This window comes from Bos mutus, chromosome 19 (genome assembly GCF_027580195.1).
Source record: "Bos mutus isolate GX-2022 chromosome 19, NWIPB_WYAK_1.1, whole genome shotgun sequence".
NCBI classification, from domain to species: Eukaryota; Metazoa; Chordata; class Mammalia; order Artiodactyla; family Bovidae; genus Bos; species Bos mutus.
In genome coordinates, this window is record NC_091635.1 from 34400966 (window position 1) to 34423058 (window position 22093).

Genomic DNA, 22093 nt, shown 5'->3' on the forward strand with positions numbered 1-22093 from the left:
AAGTTGAATTTTTAAAACCAAGTATTTGATTTATTTCTCTTTAATTTGAGCCCTTTGGTTATTTAGTGGGATTAATTTATGCCCATCCTTTTCTCCTGTCCTCAGCCTAGGGGGAAGTGTTATTTACTCCTTGTTAAAGGTTTTGGTCTTTTCTCTTCAGCTTTCGGCAACACCTTGTTCCTGTGATTTTTCCTGTCATCCTAAATCTTCAGTTTTTCTGTTTGTGTTGGCCTTTCCTCTTTAGCATATAAACGTGGTTAGATGTCTTCCTTAAACAAAAAGCAAAATTCCTCTCGTTAACACCTCACACTCTCTTTCACATTGATAAAAGGCCTAGAAAGTAATCTGTACTCCTCTTGGCCTTGTCTTCAGCCTCTACCCCTTACCAATCATCACTTAACCTTTTCCCTACTGCTTCAACAGGGGCTTTTCAGTTCTTACCCCGCCACGCCCCGTCCCCCACCCCATCTCCTCTTTTGTTATTAACATTGGACATTTCTTTCTGCTTGTAAAACTTCGCACCATCTATGTCACTGTTCTCTGCTACCCTCTGTGTCTCTCTCTCTGTTCTTTTTCAGGTTTTCACATGAGCTTCTCTTCCCGATCCTTCCTAAGTATGGACCTCCACTAACACCTCTTTTCTCGCTCTCTCTGCCCTCTTTGCTGGCTTATCTACATTAGTAACCTCAAATGCGGATATCTCATGTGGTACCTAGAACTCCTTCACAGATCTCTCTCTGCACTTACAGACCTTACTTGCCAGCTATCCTGAGTGCTCCCATAGGTACTGTGAACTGATCTCACTTTCTACCTGCTTCTCCACCCGTGACTTTTCTGGGTTTCCATCTCTGTTAATGGCACTGTCATTCACCCAATCTGTAAAAGCCAGAACCCTCCAAAATTATTCTAGACTCTTCCTTCTTCCTCCTCCTCCTTCCTCCTCCTCAGCTTCCACGTCTGATTTGGTCATTCTCCCCAGTTGATTCTTCCTCATAAATACCTCAGTAAAACATCAGATCTACACCCCGCCCTTCCTCATAGCCACTTCCTTAGTTTTGTAGTACCTTGTTGTGGTTTATCTACATTTTTATGATAATGTCCTAACCACTTTCCTTGTGTCCCAACTTTTCATGCCATCTCTCATCTGATGTCTCTAAAATGGTGATCCAAAACATGTCCTCTTTTTTGCTTAAAATTAATGATTCCTTACAGTTGGCAGAGTATATTTTTGTATGGTGTATTCTTAGCATAGTACACCAACCCTATATCTGGGCCGTTTGTCTTTCTGAACATGTGCATGCAACTTTCCCAAAAGTCCTAGAGAACTCTAGCTGCACTGAACTATTTCCAGTCCTTTGTGGTAGCATCTAAAATTTCTCTCGGGCACTTCTTCCCTGGTCTAATACCTCTTCAGGTTTAAAAAATTAACACCACTGTCATCTCCAGAAAAACTGCCTTGTCCCCCATTCATGGTAGGTTGGGTACTCTTCTACTGGGCCATCAATGAATGCGCTTTCTGTAATACCTCTACACATCATTTCTTTTTGTAAGCTGCCTAAAACTACACTGAATTCCTTGAGAATGGGACTGTATCTTTCATAGATAAATGCCCAGCGCCCAATACAATGCCTGAACTTTCTCAACAGGCTTTCAATAAGCCATGAGATTGTTCATGTAATTCTTAAAATCTACCAACGTTTGTTTTTTCCATCCTTCCTTTACCTATTTCAATGGCTTCTTTATTACTAGATTTTTATTATGCATTATATACAGAAGGAAAAGGGATAAAATTCAGAATCCAAAATTTAATGGATTAATTACTAATAGCCTCTTATTACGCATTATATACCCTAGGAAAAAGGTTAAAATTCAAAATCTGTAATTTTTGTTGCTTAGGAACAGCTTTTGGAAGGCCAGGCTCACAGATTGGTTAAACAGTACTCTCAGATGCTAAAATTTTCTGGCTTGTAAATCTTCTAACTAAATATCATCTCACTAGAATTATGTTGATTCCTCTTAAGGAATTCCAGAAGAAGGCAAGAAATGGTCTTAATTATGTTTGAGTAAGCTATTACTTATTAAGTGCTTTCTCTAACCGTGAATATTTTCTACGAAAGGTCCAAAATGAGTAAAGACAGTCCCTACCTGGAGCTAAGGGTAGAGATTGACATAGCATAGATCAAATTCAATACTAAACAGACTGAACCAAGTACTGTGTAACAGCAGTAAAACAAAACCGGTGAGCGGGGTATAGAACCAGAAGAGCAGAGCATATTGTTCCTGTTCCTAGTCACTTCAACAGTGCCATCGTAAAAAGCAGTTTTTGAAACTCTTTTCACATTGACTTCAGAGTCTTTTATAAAAATATAAACTTTTCTTATTAATGGTAAACTTTAATACCATTATTAAAAGAGAAAAAAAGTAAAATTCAAATGATTGGTATTAACATTTTGATAAATAGCCCTCCAGCTATCTTGGTACAGGTACACATTTTTACATTGAATCATACCACCAGGCTTGTTTTACGCCCTTACCATGTTACTCAGTGTATAATGGACACTTGTCCATAAATGTGAAACTTCAAATGCACTTTCCCTTTGATAAGCAGTTGTGTTTTTAAAAAATTGAACCTAAGGAAATAATAAAGAGTATAGACAAAGACACAGGATATGTTTCACAACTTAAAAAAGAAACAGAAGTAGAGAAGTGTATTTATTCACATAGTCATGTGTATCATAAGGTGAAGAAATCAGTAAAACAATTTGTACAGTATGGTTTCAGTTTTGATCTTAAATTGTGTGTGTGTATACACACGCATAGAAAAAAAAAGCAAAATATATCAACAAAATTGTGTATCTGGGAGAGGAGTTTCAGATAGTGTTAAATTTTGTTCTTTTTTGCTTTCTGAGTTTTCTGCTGTTCTGTGAAACTTAGGTAACTTGTTTCATTAAAAAATAGTTTTTTGAAACCAAGACTAATAAGATAAAAAGTTTTATTTTTAAATGAGTTTGAATGATGCTCAGGAGATTTCTTTGTAATCTTTAACAGTAGGCTAACTGAATAAGATATTCAACTGGCAATCAAATCTTTTTGAAGGGTATGATGTTAAATACTGAATTCCTGTTCCAATTGAGAGCTCAGTAAAATAAATTACGGTGTCTTCGGTGTTTTAGGAAATGTGACTGTTTCAAGGGGAGAGGAAGGGAGTTCAAGAGGGAGAGGAGTGTATGTGTGTGTAAAAGTATGACTGATACCCGGAGAGAAAGGGGGCTCAAGATGGAGGGGAGGGGGTGTGTGTGTGTGTGAAATTATGATCGATTCCCATCGTTGTACAACAGAAACCAGCAATTTTGTGTACAACTTTACACAAAATTGTAAAGCAGTTATCTCCCAATTAAAAAATGTGTATCAAAAAACAAGAAAATGTGACTGTTTTATTAAGGTTCAGTTCAGTTCAGTCGCTCAGTCGTGTCCGACTCTTTGCGACCCCATGAATCGCAGCACGCCAGGCCTCCCTATCCATCACCAACTCCCAGAGTTCACTCAAACTCAAGTCCATCGAGTCGTGATGCCATCCAGTCATCTCATCCTCTGTCGTCCCCTTTTCCTCCTGCCCCCAATCCCTCCCAGCATCAGAGTCTTTTCCAATGAGTCAAGTCTTCGCATGAGGTGGCCAAAGTACTGGAGTTTCAGCTTTAGCATCATTCCTTCCAAAGAACACCCGGGGCTGATCTCCTTTAGAATGGACTGGTTGGATCTCCTTACAGTCCAAGGGACTCTCAGGAGTCTTCTCCAACACCACAGTTCAAAAGCATCAATTCGGTGCTCAGCTTTCTTCACAGTCCAACTCTCACATCCATACATGACCACAGGAAAAACCATAGCCTTGACTAGACGGACCTTTGTTGGCAAAGTAATGTCTCTGCTTTTGAATATGCTGTCTAGGTTGGTCATAACTTTTCTTCCAAGGAGCAAGCATCTTTTAATTTCATGGCTGCAGTCACCATCTGCAGTGATTTTGGAGCCCAAAAAATAAAGTCTGACACTGTTTCCACTGTTTCCCCATCTATTTCCCATGAAGTGATGGGACCAGATGCCATGATCTTCGTTTTCTGAATGTTGAGCTTTAAGCCAACTTTTTCACTCTCCACTTTCACTTTCATCAAGAGGCTTTTTAGTTCCTCTTCACTTTCTGCCGTAAGAGTGGTGTCATATGCGTATCTGAGGTTAGCATATTGCATATGTGAAGTCCAAAGTTAAAATTTTTTTAATTGAAGTATAATTGATTTACAGTGTTGTGCCAATCTTTTTTGTACCAAAATTAAAATTTTAATTGAGAGGCAAATGTTTAAAATTGTAGGTAAAGGTTGGAAGAGACATGAACATCAGTGGGCTGTTCACTTTTATATAAAGTTAAATTTGTCCATGTGTCTTGTTCCTAACAGATCAGTCCCTGACACCATGAACTGGAATAAAGGTGGCCCCGGCACCAAGAGGGGCTTTGGCTTTGGCGGTTTTGCCATCAGTGCTGGCAAGAAGGAGGAGCCGAAGCTCCCGCAGCAGTCCCATAGTGCCTTTGGGGCAGCCAGCTCTGCTTCTGGCTTTGGAAAGTCGGCTCCACCCCAGCTCCCTTCTTTCTACAAAATTGGTTCTAAACGGGCCAACTTCGATGAAGAAAATGCGTAAGTGGTAATAATATCTGGTAATTTAGCAAGGTTAGTCTTTGAGGTATTCATTCCATCAAAAAAATTGAAGCAAAGAAACCATTTGTTTCTCAAATAATAACGACTTCTTAAATTGGTTATCTCACTGAATTGCATTGTTCCTAACAAGTTAAATTGTTACATTCACTCATTCCCAAGGAATATAATACTTGTGTGGTCCTTTATTTTTCCTTGTTCCAAAATGGATTTGAGGCCATTGAAACCTAAATATGGCTAAAGTGTTTTGTTTAAAATTGAATTATTTAATTTACATGGTTTTTGATGTTCTTCACTGAAGTTTTTTATTTAAAGCATAGAAGTTGTTTGGTAAACACAGGCAGTTATCAGAACTGGTAGAGACATAGTTTGACTCAACACCGAAGTCCTTAAAACTGTTAAACTGTTGTGTTGTAACATCTTATAGTGGTAGGAAAATCTCAGATTTTTGCTCACAGTTCTCAGGAACCATATTTACCAGTTACCTTTTGTAACTTGATTGTCTAATAAAGTGATTGTTGAAAAGCTGGGGTTTGAAAGTTTGAGCTCTAATTCTTTACAGATTTTAAGTTCTTTTTTTTTTTTTTTGCCAGATCTAAAGAAATGTTGTATTGCTATTATTTCTAGCCTGGTCGTTACACTGTTGAGCTTTTTTTTTTTTAACCTTCAAGATCACAGTTTTTAACGTATTTAGCAGCATTTTAAAAAATTGGTATATTATTTAGCAATTAAGTTCATAACTAAGTGTTTAAGATTTAGCAAAGTCCAGGATCATTATTCTAGAGACCAGTTTACCAGCTCAGGGATACATTAAATGCAACTATTGTATAGAGAAATATGCATTTGTGTGTGTGTATATAGCATGTAAGAATGGTTAGAGCTTTTAAAATGAAGACTTGAAATGCTTTGAAGTTTAGACTGTAGTTTTGATCTCTTTAATATTCTGTTGTATTACTCTTTCATTTAATTCTGAGATAAGCTCTAAACAGTATTTTTGTTTTGTTTTAGTGTATAGCTATATCAATATTCTTTTCTGGGATATCTGTTAGAGGGAAAGTGGTACTTTTTCCAGATGTTGAAGTTGTTTTCTGAATACATAACACAGTATGGTGAGGAAGTGTGGTTCGTGTACAATGTTATATTAGTTTTGAGTGTACAACAGAGTGATTCACAGTTTTTAAAGGTTATTCTCCTTTTATAGTTATAAAATAATGGCTATACTCCTGAGCATTTATTTTCAATTCTAGAAGTTTTTTTGTTGGTTCTTAGAAAATAGCCCAGAACTTTTTAAGAACATCTCTAGCCTTATGAATTTAATCTCTAAAAGTTTTTAAAGTGTGGTGAAAAATAAACTAGGCTTTTGATATTTCATACAAAAGTATTTTTTCCATAGCATGCTTTAATATTTGCTGTATCTGTTCAACAGTGATATGCTGTTGATAATTTTGTATTGGAAACTCATCCCTTTTGACAGAACTAGAAATGTAATTTTTAGCAGACAGTACTGAAATGGAGAATCTGCTGTGGTTTTTTTGCCGTATTAGAATTTGGCATATATCAAATGATACTTAATAATTAAGTCCTAAGCCTAAGGACCAAAATCTGTTAATGGTAACATACATACCATAATAAAAATTTTGTTAAATGAAAGATTCACCCACCCCCAAATTAAACATTCACTTTATCAATCATGAATCTTAATTTTCAGATATTTTGAAGATGAGGAAGAAGATTCTAGCAACGTTGATTTACCTTACATTCCTGCTGAGAACTCACCTACCCGCCAGCAATTCCATTCCAAGCCAGTAGACTCTGACAGTGATGATGATCCCTTAGAGGCATTCATGGCTGAAGTGGAGGCAAGTATCAACTCTGTTACGTTAACATCTTTAGCAATTAGAAACAGGTCAGATTAACCTAGTGCTTCAGTCCTCAGAATTTGTTTATTGGCCCTTTGTTGAGAGAATTTTGCTCTTGTATTCCATAGTTTCTTAAATATACTTGCATGGCCCTGTAGCATTTTCAGAGATGATTGGTACCTAGGAATGTGAACTGTAGCCCTTGAACATAGTGGCTCAAGTGTGCGTTTGTGTGGTATGTTCTATTTTAATAATTCTTGGTTTAGTCTTAAATGGAGTGAATACTATCTTACTCAATCTAGCTTTTATTGAATACATATTTATGTAAGGTAATTAAACTTAAGGAATTTGCTAAAATTACAGATTCTGTATTCCGTACTTCTGGTGTTTATTTCTTTTTATCCATGTTCGTGACCTTGCTGTAGAAAATGAGACTTGTGACCTCTCCCTCCTTAAAACTCTTCTCACTAGGCTTTTTGTGATTTTGTATTTTTTTTCTTTTCTCCCATGTCTCTGACTTTTCTATTTAATTACTTTGTATCATGAAGAATTTCAAACACATAAAGTAGAATAATAAGATGAGTTCCCATATGCCCTTCACCCTGCTTTATCAGGTAACACTTTGGCCAGTCTTTTGTTATCTGACACCTCCCACCCCCTTTTACATTATTTAAAGTAAATCTCTGACATATCATTTCATCTATTGGTATTTCTATGTCTATAACTCTTAAAAAACAACAACCATGTGATTACACCAAAAAAAAAGTCCTTACCTAGCCATGTGACTGTTATCTGTCATTCTTGTGATTCTCTTCCAGTTTCTCATATGATTCTGCTACAGTTCTCTTTATTAATGTGCTGTCTTCAGGTTTTATACATTCCTTAGTGACCTTACCCACTTCCAAAATTAACTTCTGTGTGAATAAATTAATATCTTTAGATCCATAGTCTCTCTTTAGTTTCAGCTCTGCTTTTCTAGAAACATATTGGCTATTTTTACATGGATGTGTTCCCCTGGTCCCTTTAACTTTTTTTTTTTTTTTTTGGCCCCAATAAATAGCTTGTGGAATTTTAGTTTCTTAACCTGTGATTGAGCCCTGGCTCTCCACAGTGAAAGCACAGTCCTAACCACTGGACTGCCAGAAAATTCCCAAATTGGCTTTAATTTCTTCCTTCAAATAGCCCCTCTTTTTTTTTTCAATTTTATTAAGGTATAGTTGATTTACAGTGTTGTGTTAATTTCTTCTGTACAGCAAAAAGTGACTCAGTAATTGACTGAAAAATTTCATGTACAGAGGAGTCGCCGGCTATAGACCGTGGGGCTGTAAAGAGTCAGACGCGACTTAGCATAGCACACAGCACATATACTCATCAAAGATACTGGCCTATACTTTTATTTTTTGGTAGTGTCTTTGTCTGGTTTTGGTTTCAGGGTGATAGTGGCTTCATAGAATGTCTTTGGGAGTGTTCCTTCCTCTGTGGTCTTTTGGAAGAGTTTGGGAAAGATCAGTGTAAGTTCTTTGTATTTTTGGTAGAATTCCCCAGTGAAGCTACCTGGTCCTGGACTTCTGTTTGTAGGGAGTTTTTTAATTATAGATTTTATTTAATTTCTTATGTTCGGTCTGTTCAGTTTACCTGTTTCTCTTCTTCATTCAGTTTTGGTGGGCTGCATGTTTCTAGAAAGCTGTCCATTTCTTCTAGGTTGTTGGATTTGTTGGCATCTAATTGTTCATAGTATTCTCTTATGGCTTTTTTGTGGTTGTTGTGATTTCTTCTCTTTCATTTATTGTTTGGGTTTTCTCTCTCTTTCTCTTTTTTTTTTTTCTTTTTTGCTGTGTGGTATGTGGGATCTTAGTTCCCTGACCAGGGATGGAACCTGTGCCCCCTGTATTGGAAGGCAGAGTCTTAGCTACTGGACTGCTGGGGAAGTCCCTTCTTTTTTTTTTTCTAGTAACTGATCAAGCATGTTCATGTCTTGCTTTATTCCTCAGAATAACAAAGGTGAATAGGCAGAAAAACTATATAAAACTTCTTAACTGATAAAAAAAACTGAACCCTGAGATAATCCAGATCACTTCTCCAAACCACATTGGTACTGTGTGGCAGAGCTGGGATGCAGATCTGATTTTTCTTGCTTAGTAGTCCTGAGAACTAGCTTTTGCAGAACATAGTGCTGCCTTCCTCTCATCATTTGCCAGCTTCTGTCAGTCTTTACAGTATCTCTTGTATCTGTTTCTGTTTCCATTATGGTCATCTTCCCCTCTACCTTAACTCTTACCTGGTCTAAATTAATTCCCTCCTTTCTTTAGGCTCTCTGCTCTCCTATTCATGTAGTGGACAGCTACAGAGTAATTGGGCTGAAGCGTGTTTCTTGTCATATTACTCCTCTTACTCAGAAACTGTCGCTTCATTGTTTATGAAGTAAAGTCCTTCTAGATTCCTCAGTTACTTGTTACCTGAAGTCTTCAGCCAGAATTCATCTCTCCTCTGAGGAAGCAGGGGGGGAAAAGAATCCAGTAAAGATGTGGTTTTGTTTGGTGTAAACGATGCTTTTTAAAAATAGGAGCCAACATTTTTTAAGATCCGGAGATTTTTGTCTAAAAGATCAGTCTCCTGAAAAGTGAAAAATGTGGCAGGACTGGGACTGCATTCGTGTGTGGCACAAAACAGGCTGTTGCTGACAAAATAACTGCCTGCTTTGGGCAAGGCAGGCTTTTTCTACTTCGCCCATCAGTCCCTGTTGTCTTCTTGACACTGAGGCCATCGCTTAGAGCCTTTTACCGTCATATTTGTGTTATAATTTTCTTATAGTGGAGAAGTAGATTTCCTGAGTGTGGGTCTGTTGTCAAATATCCGAAAATAAAACTCAGGGCTATGTGTTTAAAAGAAAAATTAGAGCATGCTTCTTTAGAATATTCAGGGCTTCCTCTGGTGGCTCAGTAGTAAAGAATCTATCTGCCAAGCAAGAGATGTGCATTTGATTCCTGGGTCAGGCAGATCTGCTGGAGAGGGAAATAGCAACCCACTCCAGTATTCTGGCCTGGGAAATCCCATGGACAGAGAAGCCTGGAGGGCTACAGTCCATGGGGTCACAAAGAGTCGGACACAACTTAGCAGCTAAACAAAAACAACTTAGTAAAATGCAAGCAAAACATGTCCGTGTCAGAAGTATAGAACTTTCCTTATCTTGCCTCACTTCATTCATTGTGAAATTGCTACCCATTGAGTATTTTGGGTTTCCCACCTTTGATTTAGAATAAATTACTTTCCAAAGAGTGTATACCTAAAAAGTAGCAGAGCCAGGATTCAACTCCAAAGCCCATGTTCTTTTTGCTATATCATTCAGCATCTGAGTTCTTGTGTTGTGTATTTCTGCATAATGCTTACCAGAACTACTCAGAACATACCTGTGCTTTGCAAGATGGTAGCAATTTTGTAAATACAGTGTGTTAAATGATTCTTTCTAGAAGTAAAGGCAATGGATAAATGGTTTGTTTCGTTTGAGATATCATATACATATTGGTTTAGGTTTTTTTTTTTAATCTTCTTGATACATGGACATTTCCCAAAGGGCTGTGTTTCTCATTATTTTTTCAGATCCCTAGTGATGAATTAGAATAAAAATCAACTCTTGATTTTTGAGGTTTAAATTTAGATTTAATTTTTGGTAGTGCAAACTGGCATAGCCCTTTTTGAGTAGGAGTATCCAAGAATGGTCCAAATTCTCTTGCTTGGAATTTCAAGTAGTTGAAGCTGTTTGGAGGTTAAATCTTTTTGATACAACATCATTCTTCCAGATATTTTCTGCTGTAGTATCCAAAGGCATTTTGCTGATTTTCGGACGGAGAGATTGGATGTTATCTGATCTTGGGGAGAGTGTTGTTGCCAAGGTATTGCATTAATCCAAATCAAAGAAGTCAGAAAAACTCACATTGCTTTACAACAAAAAACAGTTAGCAGAATGCGTTTTAACCTTGGCGAAAAGTAGTTTATTCTTCTACCCTTGATTTTCACGTGTATAAAGCAAAGAATTAATTTAGATCAATAATTATCAATTTGCTATATAAAAATTACCTATGAAAAATGGGAAAAGTACATGTATTTCACATGTAAGTGGGGTGGACATGTAAGTCCACCCCAAAGGGTTCTGATTTAGTAGATTTATTTGTTGTTTTTCCGTTGCTAAGTTGTGTCTGACTTTGAACCCCTGAACTACAGCATGCCAGGCTCCCCGTCCTTCACTGTCTCCTGGAGTTTGTTCAAACTCATGTCCGTTGTCAGTGATGCTGTCTGTCCAGACACCTCATCCTCTGTTGTCCGCTTCTCCTGCCCTCAGCTTTTCCCAGCGTTAGGGTCTTTTCCAGTGAGTCAGCTTTTCCCATCAGGTGTCCAAAGTATTGGAGGTTCAGCATCAGTCCTTCCAGTGAATATTCAGGGTTGATTTCCAGTAGGATTGATTGGTGGTCTTGCAATCCAAGGGACTCTTAAGAGTCTTCCCCAGCACCACAGTTCAGAACACCAGTTCTTGGGTGCTCAGCCTTCTTCATGGTCCAGCTCTCACATCTGTACATGACTATGGGAAAAGCCGTAGTTTTGACTATACGGACCTTTGTTGGCAAGATGATGTCTCTGCTTTTTAATATGGTCATAGCTTTCTTTCCAGGGAGCGAGCGCCTTTTGATTTCATGGCTGCAGTTTACTTAGTGCAAGGTTTTCACCCTAAGGGCATTTAGGGCTGGGTAGTTCTCTGGTGGGCTGTTCTGTGCGTTGCAGGATGGTTAGAGGCATCTGTGGCCTTCACCCACTGGATGTTAGTAACAGCTGCCCCCACCCCAAGTTGTGCCCGCCAAAAAATGTCTCCTGATATTGCCAGATGTCCACGGGGGATAGAATCACCCAAGGCTCAGAACCACCTTTCTAGAGCCAGATACAGAAATCTGCATTTTTTTACTAGCCCCTTTGGTAATTATGGAGAAGGCAATGGCACTCTTTAAAAAAAAAAGTCAATCAAGCATTTTTACTAATTTTTCCACACATGGTATATTTGCAGATAAAAACTATGGAATCTGCATATATAGTCAAGTTTTTAGAACATGGGTATTTCTCTCTAAAAAATAATTGTCAAAAAACAATTTGCATCAGTGCAGTTGTCAAAATGCATAGCTAAAACCGTGATGGTGCTTGTTTGAATCTAAAAATTCTTTATAAAGAAATTTTCCTTTCAATGTTTTTAGTTGGTGATTCCATACGGCCTTTTGTTTCATTAGGATCAGGCGGCTAGAGACATGAAGAGGCTTGAAGAAAAGGACAAGGAAAGAAAAAACGTAAAGTAAGTTGTTTTCTTCTCCTTCAGAAAGGTTACATGACAATTGCTACATTATTGCAAAGCCTGTTCCCCCAAAGTTTATAAAGAAAAATTAAACTGCACAAATGTCCTGACTTAAAGTTATTACCTTAAATAATATTTTTGTAGGTAATAGAGATGACTGCATTTGCATTCTCTTTGGTATTCAACTGTAAATAGTTTTTAGGGAAGCAAGAGAGCATCATTACTAGTTTGGGTTCATTTTTCTGAGTTTTGTCCCCATAACTAATATAAAATAGGTTTATGCATATGTGATTGATTTTTAAGATGTAACCGTAATTATATACAAAAAAACTATGTATATTATTAATAAATAATAAAATCTGATTTGAGGGCGACATGCTTTAGCATCTAGTCAGAGCTTGAAATACTTTATTTTCTAGGAAAGAGAATTCTCCTCTTTCCCTTGCTGAATATACTTTTCTTAAGGCTTTTGCTACCAAGCACAGGCAGGCAGGTTGGACTTTGCCCTCTGCTTGGCAGTCAGTGCTCAGCCCCTCCCCAAGGCTCCTGTGCCAGACGGAGGGTCTGCCCTCGCTTGGGTGCTTATTTTGTGTTGTGTTCCCTTCCAGCTACCCTCCACTGGTGGTGTTGCTTGCCCTAGAAATAGCAAGTGCTCTAGGGTAGGCAGAAAGTCTGATTAAAAAGCAATGGTTGTGGGAATTAAGCAACTATACTTTCATAGTTCCTGAGAGATGCAAGTGGAGAAGGTCCACTTCTCCACATGAACTGTTTTAGTCCCAGATTTTAAAAAGAGTTGATGTAGTTTTTCTCCCTGTCCCTGAGGATTTTGGCTGAATGCAGTTACTCAGAGCTAAAAACTCTGGGGCACCTTAAGGCAGTTGTGACCATCTTTAGTGTATACCAAATGCAGGTGTTCTTCTTGTTTCTGCTTTTAATACAAAATCCTTTTCACAACTGCATTGTGTTTGTTGTGTGGGATATACAAAGCTAGGGCCCTTGGGTATCTCTTCACAAGTTTTTACTCCCTATATTCTTGTTAGTATTGATATATTTGATGTTTCTAGGGGTACCACATCATCCCATTCAAAAGAAATGCAAACTGCAGCTTATAGTGTGAAATCAGACATGCGTGGTGGATGGATGGCTTCCAGTGTGCTTACTGCTACTTTGTTATTGTTAGTGTTGAGAGTTCCTGTCCTGTATGGAATTCAACACTAATGTGCTATAAGTATGGAGCTGGGTATGTGGAACATTTGCAGGGAAGTTTGTTTCTCCGCTTGTTTTTCCAGGGGTATTCGAGATGACATTGAAGAGGAAGATGACCAAGTGAGTTCCTATGCAGTATTTCTATCTTTTACTTTCACCCCACAAAGTCTGTCCTGGGGACAAGCTAGAGCTTGTCTTCACTGAAATGGCCATTCCTGACGTTCAGCAGGGAATGTCATTTGACTTGCTCCTTTTCTACCTGTGTGACCAGTTGGTAATATAAAGATTCATGTGGCTTTCCCCCATGTTGAAGATGGAAATTTTGGTCAAGTACGATATCACAAATAAAGATGAGCTTTACTCAGCGTGATTTTTTTTAATCCAAAATTAATGTTTATTCTGATAAATCAAGAAGTAGAATAGTGTGGGATCTATAGACAACCTCTCGTAACACCTAACCTTGACCTGTTTCTAAGGGTTCTGTTTGTGATTCTTGTGTTTCAAGATGGAACATTCGTTAAATGACAGTCCTTTAGTATTTTTTCCCCATTCAGTTGTGGGATGGAGAGAAGGGACCCAGAGTGAGCCCTTTCTAGGTTGGTGACCCTTCTGATCAGTGTCAGCTTCCAAACTTGGATTGGTAAAGCCACAGCATGTGTTCCACAGCTCTCAGCAGGGTAGGTAGTAGACACTCCACCCCAGGAAGGCTGTGGAACTGACAGTTTTATAAGTCTTCTGTTAAGCAACCTAAATCACTTTAGGGTAGTAACTGTCTCATTTCCTCTGATTGTCCCTCTGAATACTGCTATTGTTAAAGGAATTGCTAGTAAGAGTCTTATCTTACTGGGTAGGTATGTATACTGTGCAGTCATCTGGTACGCTGTGTGCACTAATTACAGGAGCAAAAATGTTCTGTTATACTTGGGTATGATTATGATCTTGTGCTTTCCTGCAGGAAGCTTATTTTCGGTATATGGCAGAGAATCCAACTGCTGGTGTGGTTCAAGAGGAGGAGGAAGATAATTTGGAATATGACAGTGATGGAAATCCAATTGCACCTTCAAAAAAAATCATTGATCCTCTTCCTCCCATTGATCATTCAGAGGTATGGTATTGCTGAATTTGACTCTTCTTTCAAGTTGATGCAGTTTTCTCTTTCAAGCTGATGCAGTTTTCTTCAGCTTTAATATTTAGATTTTCCCAATATCAGAGTACTCCTCTGATTCGTACTCCTCATTATGTCATGAGAATATTTCTTTGGAATTTTGTCGTATTTGCCAAGTGATTGAATCAGAAGGTGACTGAATGGTTGAGACTTTGTAGCCTGTACTATTCAAGGTACAGCTGAGTCTCTTGCTCACATTCAGTTTTAAGTGAAAAATTGTATTCAAGCAATTGTACTTGTTTTCCATACCATCACTTACCATCTTCCTTTAACTGTGGGTCCCTGGACCTGCATTTGCTTTTTAATTGCTATAAATCTTTACTATTTCTCCCAGATCTGGGGCAGATGAAAGGCTGTTCTTAAATCAGGAAAAGGAAATGAGGATATCTGTGTACTCACTTGGGGGAAAAAAATCAGTATTTCATCCAGGTTAAATATCAGACTAGAGCTTGCATGCCCTAGTGATTCTAGATCTAGAGCAGTGGTTTTCAGAGTGTGGTCCAAGGACACCTAGAAGGGTCTTTGCACGGAGTCTACAGAGTCAAAAGAGTTTTCGTGGTAATGCTGAGGTGATTTGCCGTCTTCACTGCGTCGGCATCGGCACTGATGGCTGAAGGCAATGCTGATACCTTAGCCTGAATCGGGACAGTGGTGCCCGTTGTCCCGGTGGTCACTGCCTTCTTCCCTGCCTGACTGTCACAGTACCGAAAATAGAAGCCAGCTTCACGTCAGAGTATCCTTGATGAAACAAAAATTATTTACATTACTCTTACATTCCATGTGACAAAATGGGAAAGGGCAGGTAAACATTTTTATTGCATGCCGAGATATGACAGTTGTCTCAAAGAAAGACACTTAGGTGCTCAAGTTGTGAACTGAGCTGCTGCTAAGTCGCTTCAGTCGTGTCCGACTCTGCGACCCCATAGACGTTAGCCCACCAAGCTCCCCCGCCCCTCGGATTCTCCAGGCAAGAACACTGGAGTGGGTTGCTATTTCCTTCTCCAATGCAGGAAAGTGAAAAGTGAAAGTGAAGTCGCTCAGTCCTGTCTCTTAGCGACCCCCATGGACTGCAGCCCACTAGGCTCCTCCATCCATGGGACTCTCCAGGCAAGAGTACTGGAGTGGGATGCCATTGCCTTCTCCCGTGAACTGAGCTAGCTGCTTTTTTTTCATGGGACACCATTTTCACTTGAGAAAATGAATGGCACATCAAGGAAAACAAAAGTGTCTCTTGTCAGTGATAGAGACTCAAGTTTTCATGCAGAAATTAGAATTTGGGACACTGTATTCATCACAGTGAGTTTGACAGCTTCCTCCCTTCCAAGTACTAACCAGGCCCGATCCTGCTTAGCTTCCAAGATCAGACGAGATTGGGCGCTTTCAGGGTGGTGGCTATAGGTGACAGCTTTCTAATCCTTAAAGTCTGTTGATAATCAGCCATGAAATGTGTATTTTTTTAATTACACAGTGAAATGTCTTGGATGATCTTCAAGCCATCTCAGTGAACCAGTATTTTCAGAGAGCCAATGCATGATGTTACAGAATCATGCATGAGTAAAGGCCCCATTCAAAGTGCAGGATAGACCCATGAATTATAGTGTGACAAAATGTGAAAATTCGTCCATATGGTTTTGGATTACACAGTGAAAATAACCTTTAAGAAATGTGTACCTGTCAAGGTTGAGTGTAGTGTCAAGAGTAAAAGTCTGCAAGCATCTGAAAAGGTTATTAATAAATATTCTTTTTCCCTTTTCCAACTACATATCTTTGGGAGGCCAGGTTTTCTTCCTTGGCTTTAATCAGAACAACACATTGCAACAATTTGAATGCAATAGAAAATAATAAGATTTGGAAAAATGTGAAATAGTATTATAAAATAAAAGTTATCTTTATTAAAGCATATATGTTAAAGTGTCATGAGGTTTGTTATTTTAACATGAATTATAAATTTAAAAATTTTCTTTTTTTAATACAATAAATAACGGTAGATAATAACCATTTTTAAAATCAAATCTCATTGTATTTCTGTTAAGTGTAGAGGGTACCTGAGACCAAAAAGTTTGAGAGCTACTGGTCTAGACTAGAGTGTGGGTTATATTCAGTTCTTTAGATTTTCCTTTTGCGCAGCTGTTAACCACTTAAGCAGTTGGCATTTTACATGTGGCAAATGAAGCTACCTAAATGAAATCTATCTAGGAGGCTGCATCCGTGATAAAGAGTGAAAATATAATAAAGAAACAAGTACAAGTATTTGAAATAGTTGTCTAATAAGATATCTGAGATACTTGACAGAGTACTCAAACTTCATCCTGCCTGGGGTATATCCCATAGTTGTCCTAATGTAATGAGAAGTCTGCCAGGAGAGACCAGAAATGAAGAAAGAATACCCTTTCTTCACATTCTTTTTTTTTCCCCCTCTTGCTTGGAAACCAAAGGAAAAAAAGTGTGTGTGTAAAAAAACTTCGATATTTGTAGATTTTTGTTAAGACAAAAATTGTTACCCTCATAGAGCTTCTGTTTTGATAAGAGAACTGAAGAAAAGGGCTTGGTGCAGCATTGTGGGGAGCGTAATAAAAGGTCCTGTTAATAATGCTAAAGGAGAACTTAGTTCTTTCTCTTTGTTGATAGTACCATAGAACGATAATTAATTTTAAGCTATATCTAGAATTATGAAGTTTTTGACCACCTATCAAATGCTTAAGTTCTCCTTAAAAAAAAAGAGATTTGTTGTAGACATACCATGTCAGAAAGAGAATCGTTTAGCCAGGTTCATATGTGGTGATATGCTAGTGTTTCGTTTCCTTGGTACAGTGAGCTATGAGAGGAGTAGCAGAAACGACTTCTTCCCTCTTTGGAATTGGAAATGCCCGACAGTACGTTTTTTTTAAAGTTAACAAAAACATTTCCGTGTTTTTAAAAAGAATGGAACTCCTTAGAAATATTATCAGAGGCCTAGATCTAGGTGAACAGCTTACCGGAAAGCATATTTAAATGTTACAGGGTGGAATATCTGAGTCCTTTGGCATTAGAGATTCCTTAGTCTGCATCAAGGCTGTTCAAACAGGAATGGGAAAAAGTTCTGGTTGTACTTTGAGGATTTGTGTCATGAATAAGTGAATTCCTTTTTTCTCTCTAGCTGGTTATGGCTTTACTTGTATAGTATTTGTGAAAGGTGATTTTGCATTAAAATCAAACTTACAGGATCGAATCTTGAATTCTAGACTAACTTTGAATAATTGGACCTGCAGATTGACTATCCACCATTTGAGAAAAATTTTTACAATGAACATGAAGAGATAACCAACCTCACCCCACAGCAGCTAATAGATCTCCGGCATAAGCTCAACCTTCGGGTAAGTCAGCTAGTAAGGCAGAGATTCATATTAATGTTAATTAATTAGTTCAGGGTTAGTATTATTGCTTATCCATACTGAAATAATCTTGAATTTCTTCTCCAAAAGTCCTTGAACTGTCTTTGGTAGAGTAATAATTAGACCCTTTGGACTCTGTGTCTTGATTTTACTGTTTTAGTTTTACAGCTATTTTAGGATAGGATTTTTTTTTATTTTATTTATACACATGAGTTGCTATATGTATGTGTTCAGTCAGCTTTGTGTAGTTGTTTTTTTAACTGTGTGTTGTGTTGGAACAATAGGTCATATGACCTTAAAACTAATCAGTAAGTGTTTCTGATTGCCATGAGAGCAATGTGCTAATTAAGAACTGTTGGGTGGGCTAAAGGCAAGTGGTCCCCATCTTTAGAAAGAGGAGACAAGATTAACTGATGTGAACAATATGGGAAGTCTTAAAATATTTCAAGATTAAGATGCACTTGCTTTTCACATTATATACAGCACGATTTTCTAATTAGATGAAGAAATTAACAACTTTACAAAACATGCATGCACTAATATCAGAATAATAGTTTTAAACTGTCCACTAAAAAGCTTTGGGTTGTACCTTGACCACATTTGTTTAAGGTGCTGCTAGAGATTAAGTGAAACATACGGATAGTACAATGATGTCTGCTCTGGTGTGGACAGCTTTCTGGCCATACCAGTTGCTACGTGATGTTTGAACTTGTTTCCTGAGGGGTAGGTGGTTGAGTGGTTTTGTGTGTGTGTACGTACTTGTCTGTTTTCTAAGAAATACCCCTTAAAAAAAAAACTTTTAAGTGAAACACTGATTGGAATAGCAACATTACCCCAGAAGCATTGAAAGCTTAGCACTGTTGGAGTCAGCATGGAGGTGGAGCCCCATTCCTCACCTGGGTACAGTTCAGACACTCAGCGTTTGCAGTGTCTGCATCTGCACTAAGCAGGACACTGTCTCTTCAGGCATGACTGAGATTGGAGCAGTAGATAGTATCTTTGTAACCAGTGGGTTATAGGTGTGTCTGCATTTGGACCTCATTTGCACTCTATTTCTAGAGTAAATTTTATTTTTTCTACCACTTGGTTAATAGTTATACACATGGAAAAAATATATTGACTTTTTCCAGTTTTTTGAACCTGACTTCTTTTTATTTTTTATGAGAAAATTAATTGTGATTGAAGAGATTTCAAGGCCCGTAATCATTTAAAATAACCTGACCATTATCTCAGAAATATTTATTTTGGAGTTTTTTTAATGCGAGATTTAGGTCCGTTATTATTTGAATTTACCTTTTCACACATTGTAAGCTATTAGGTATAGACTTAGGTTTTCACTTCTTCATATTCCAACTAAACACTGGAGAGCTACAGGTAAATATTGTTGACCTTCTAGTGCTATTTATATTGAAGTACAAGTCATTCCTGCAAGTCGTCTTTGTCTCTAGGTTTCTGGTGCTGCACCTCCTAGACCAGGAAGTAGTTTTGCTCATTTTGGGTTTGATGAACAACTTATGCACCAGATTCGGAAGTCTGAGTACACACAGCCCACTCCAATACAGTGCCAGGTGAGTAAACATGGTCACAAAGAGTCGGGCAGGGCTGAACGACTGAACCGAACCGAAGTAAAGACAGCGAAAGAAAAATGAAGTGGAATGATATTGTGATCTTTTTTTTTTAAACTGACAAAGCAATAAAACACTTTAATACAGAACTGTATTGACAGGGATAGAACTTTTGAAACCTTTAAAAATTAAAAAAAAAGCAGAAGTGAATATTTTACCACTCTTTAAGTTACTGACTGCTGTCACCTTCTGAGATGGACAACATTCTGTCCGTCAAACGTGAATCTCCAAATAAACTGCCTTCATTTCACTATGGCTCGCTTTTGAATTCTTCCCTGTGCAAAAGCCAGGGGCCCTCATTTGGTGACCTGTCTTAGGGACTCAACTGAGACCTAGGACATGAGGTGTTCTTCTCCCCTTCGTCACTTTTCTTTGATTATAAAAATGTAGCCCACTCTGCCCTCGGGTCAGAGCCCTGTTATCTGGCCACTTGTATCTTTCACTAGTGTGCTGTATTAATAATTCTACTTCTTACCTGTTTTAAAAAGTTGCTAAAGGACTAAGAAGTGTTCTTTTGTTTCTGATAAATGTCTTGAAAATATGATCTGAAGAAAACTGTTCATTAAGCCTAAACTAAACAAAAGTTTGTGTGTGGAGAGATGTAGCACTGTCAATTAAGAGGATTCCTTTGTCCATGGCCTGAAACTTCTCATTTATAACTGAAAGTAATAGCTTCCGTTTCCCATTTATAAATGGACTTCATTCTTTTCCACACAGTTCAGTATGTGGATGAGACATTCTATACCTTCATGGTGAGGGGGGACAATTTTTTGTTAAATTTTACCAATGATAATGTTTCCTATAAATGAAGTTTATGGGAATCCAGATGTTTCATTCTTTTTTTTCCCCCAGGTATTTCTTGTTATTTCATAACCAGTGTGCATAGCCTAGGACATTTTTGTCCCATTGGAAATAAATGTCATTATTAGTCATTTGCCCTTTCTCAGGGTTGCCTTCAGTTCATCTTTAAAATTGAAAGTTTAGAGTGGATACTACTTTTTTTCCTCTAGGGTGTACCTGTGGCATTAAGTGGTAGAGACATGATTGGTATTGCCAAAACAGGCAGTGGGAAAACCGCTGCGTTCATCTGGCCCATGTTGATTCATATAATGGACCAGAAAGAACTGGAACCAGGTGATGGACCAATTGCAGTGATTGTGTGTCCCACTAGGGAGCTCTGCCAGCAGGTATGTGCTTTATGTAGAGTGTCCCCTTCCATATGTCAACTAATGAGGACTAATCAGCTGGGTAGAATCACCAGGAAACTTTGTGTGTCTTTTTTTAATAATTATGTGAAAAACACAAAATTTACTGCTTTAACCATTTCTAAGTATACAGTTCAGTGACATTAAGTAGATTCACATTGTTGTGCTCTCAGGAAACTTCTGGAAAATATTGCATGTTATGTATTTTCTATATAACCAAGTGATTTGGGAACCAGTTGATTTGCCTTTTGTTCGGTGAAAGGCAATAACAGGGTCAGGAAGAGAAGTGAAAAAGAATAATCACAACAAGATTTTAGATAGCCTCTTAAGATGTGATAATGGTAGCCTGTTTATTTTCTCTATGAATAAAATTGTGTTTGTATTTTCTACCTTTTGATTTTCTATTGACATCACATTTTGTGTGTTTTTCATAACTCCTTTTTGGACTGTGACAGAGGTTAGTGTCACAGAGGTGTGTGTTCATATGCCATTATGTTACCTTTGCAGATCCATGCAGAGTGTAAGCGGTTTGGGAAGGCATACAATCTTCGATCAGTGGCTGTGTATGGAGGAGGGAGCATGTGGGAACAGGCCAAGGCCCTTCAGGAAGGGGCAGAGATTGTTGTTTGTACACCAGTAAGTATGTCTTGGGTTTAAATAGCTTATCAGCCTCTCGGTATGGAAAAAATGTCAGTTGTTGGAGGGCATTTCCCCTGAAATGTGGTGAAGCAGGGTTGAGAATACTCTGAGGCAGTGATAGCTGTGGCTTTGGTTTAATTTTGGTTGCTGTACTAAAATAGCAGTCTAGTAAGATTCTTTATATGCTACAAATTTCTGTCTGCATCAAACAGTTTTTCTTAACACTGTCCTGGAAAATGGATCCGTGCTTATGGAGAGCCTAAGTTCAGAATATGGTCAAAACTGCCTTGAAGATTGTAGTTTAAACATTAAGACCCATCAGTAAGGCTTTAACTTTGGTCATTTCACAAAGCCTCACAAAAAATAGTTTTCACCTTCTTTCTACAGTTTAAATCACAATTAATGTAAAGGAGGAAGCCAGTGAGTTTTCAGATTTTCTGTTCTTTTGAGCGCAGTAGTGCATAAATTCCAAGGCTGTCAGACTAGTTGTATATTGCAGTCTGAAACTGGAGTGTTATTTTTTCCAGGAGCAGAACTCTAGAAAGTTCTTGTAAATACATTTAATTAAACAGCCCTCAACATTGGCAGGTTTCCCTGTGGGATCCGCCAGCCAAGGATTGAAAATCTTCAGGGGAAAAAAAAGTCAAGAAAGCAAACTTGAATTTTCCATATGTTGGCAACTTTTTATGTAGCATTTACACTGTGTGTTATAAGTAATGTAGAGATTATTTAAAATATACAGGAGGGTATGCATAGGTTGTATGTGCAAATACTGCTTAATTTCGTTTAAGGGACTTGAGCTTCCTCATAGGGAATGAGGCTGGAACCAGTATCCAGCAGATACTGGGATGACTTGACTTCCTGTTCATTTTCTGGCTCTCGTAGGGTCGACTGATTGATCATGTGAAGAAGAAAGCTACCAACCTTCAGAGAGTCTCCTACCTTGTGTTTGATGAAGCAGATCGAATGTTTGACATGGGATTTGGTATGCTTT

At 38.1% G+C, this 22093-nt stretch overlaps 1 protein-coding gene across 2 annotated transcripts in view; it reads left to right on the forward strand.

Moving 5' to 3' along the window:
• Positions 1 to 22093, forward strand: part of DDX42 (DEAD-box helicase 42) — a 35894-nt gene that overhangs the window by 5397 nt on the left and 8404 nt on the right. The window contains exons 2-11 of one of the 2 annotated variants that reach the window (XM_070390044.1): positions 4446 to 4682; positions 6409 to 6559; positions 11827 to 11888; positions 13178 to 13214; positions 14050 to 14199; positions 17508 to 17612; positions 19079 to 19198; positions 20266 to 20442; positions 20968 to 21096; positions 21985 to 22084. In XM_070390044.1, the coding sequence (XP_070246145.1) occupies positions 4462 to 4682; positions 6409 to 6559; positions 11827 to 11888; positions 13178 to 13214; positions 14050 to 14199; positions 17508 to 17612; positions 19079 to 19198; positions 20266 to 20442; positions 20968 to 21096; positions 21985 to 22084 (1252 nt within the window). In that variant the 5' untranslated portion in view covers positions 4446 to 4461. Of the gene's footprint in view, positions 1 to 4445; positions 4683 to 6408; positions 6560 to 11826; positions 11889 to 13177; positions 13215 to 14049; positions 14200 to 17507; positions 17613 to 19078; positions 19199 to 20265; positions 20443 to 20967; positions 21097 to 21984; positions 22085 to 22093 lie in introns of those variants that run through there. The other variant, XM_070390045.1, reaches the window with a different exon arrangement.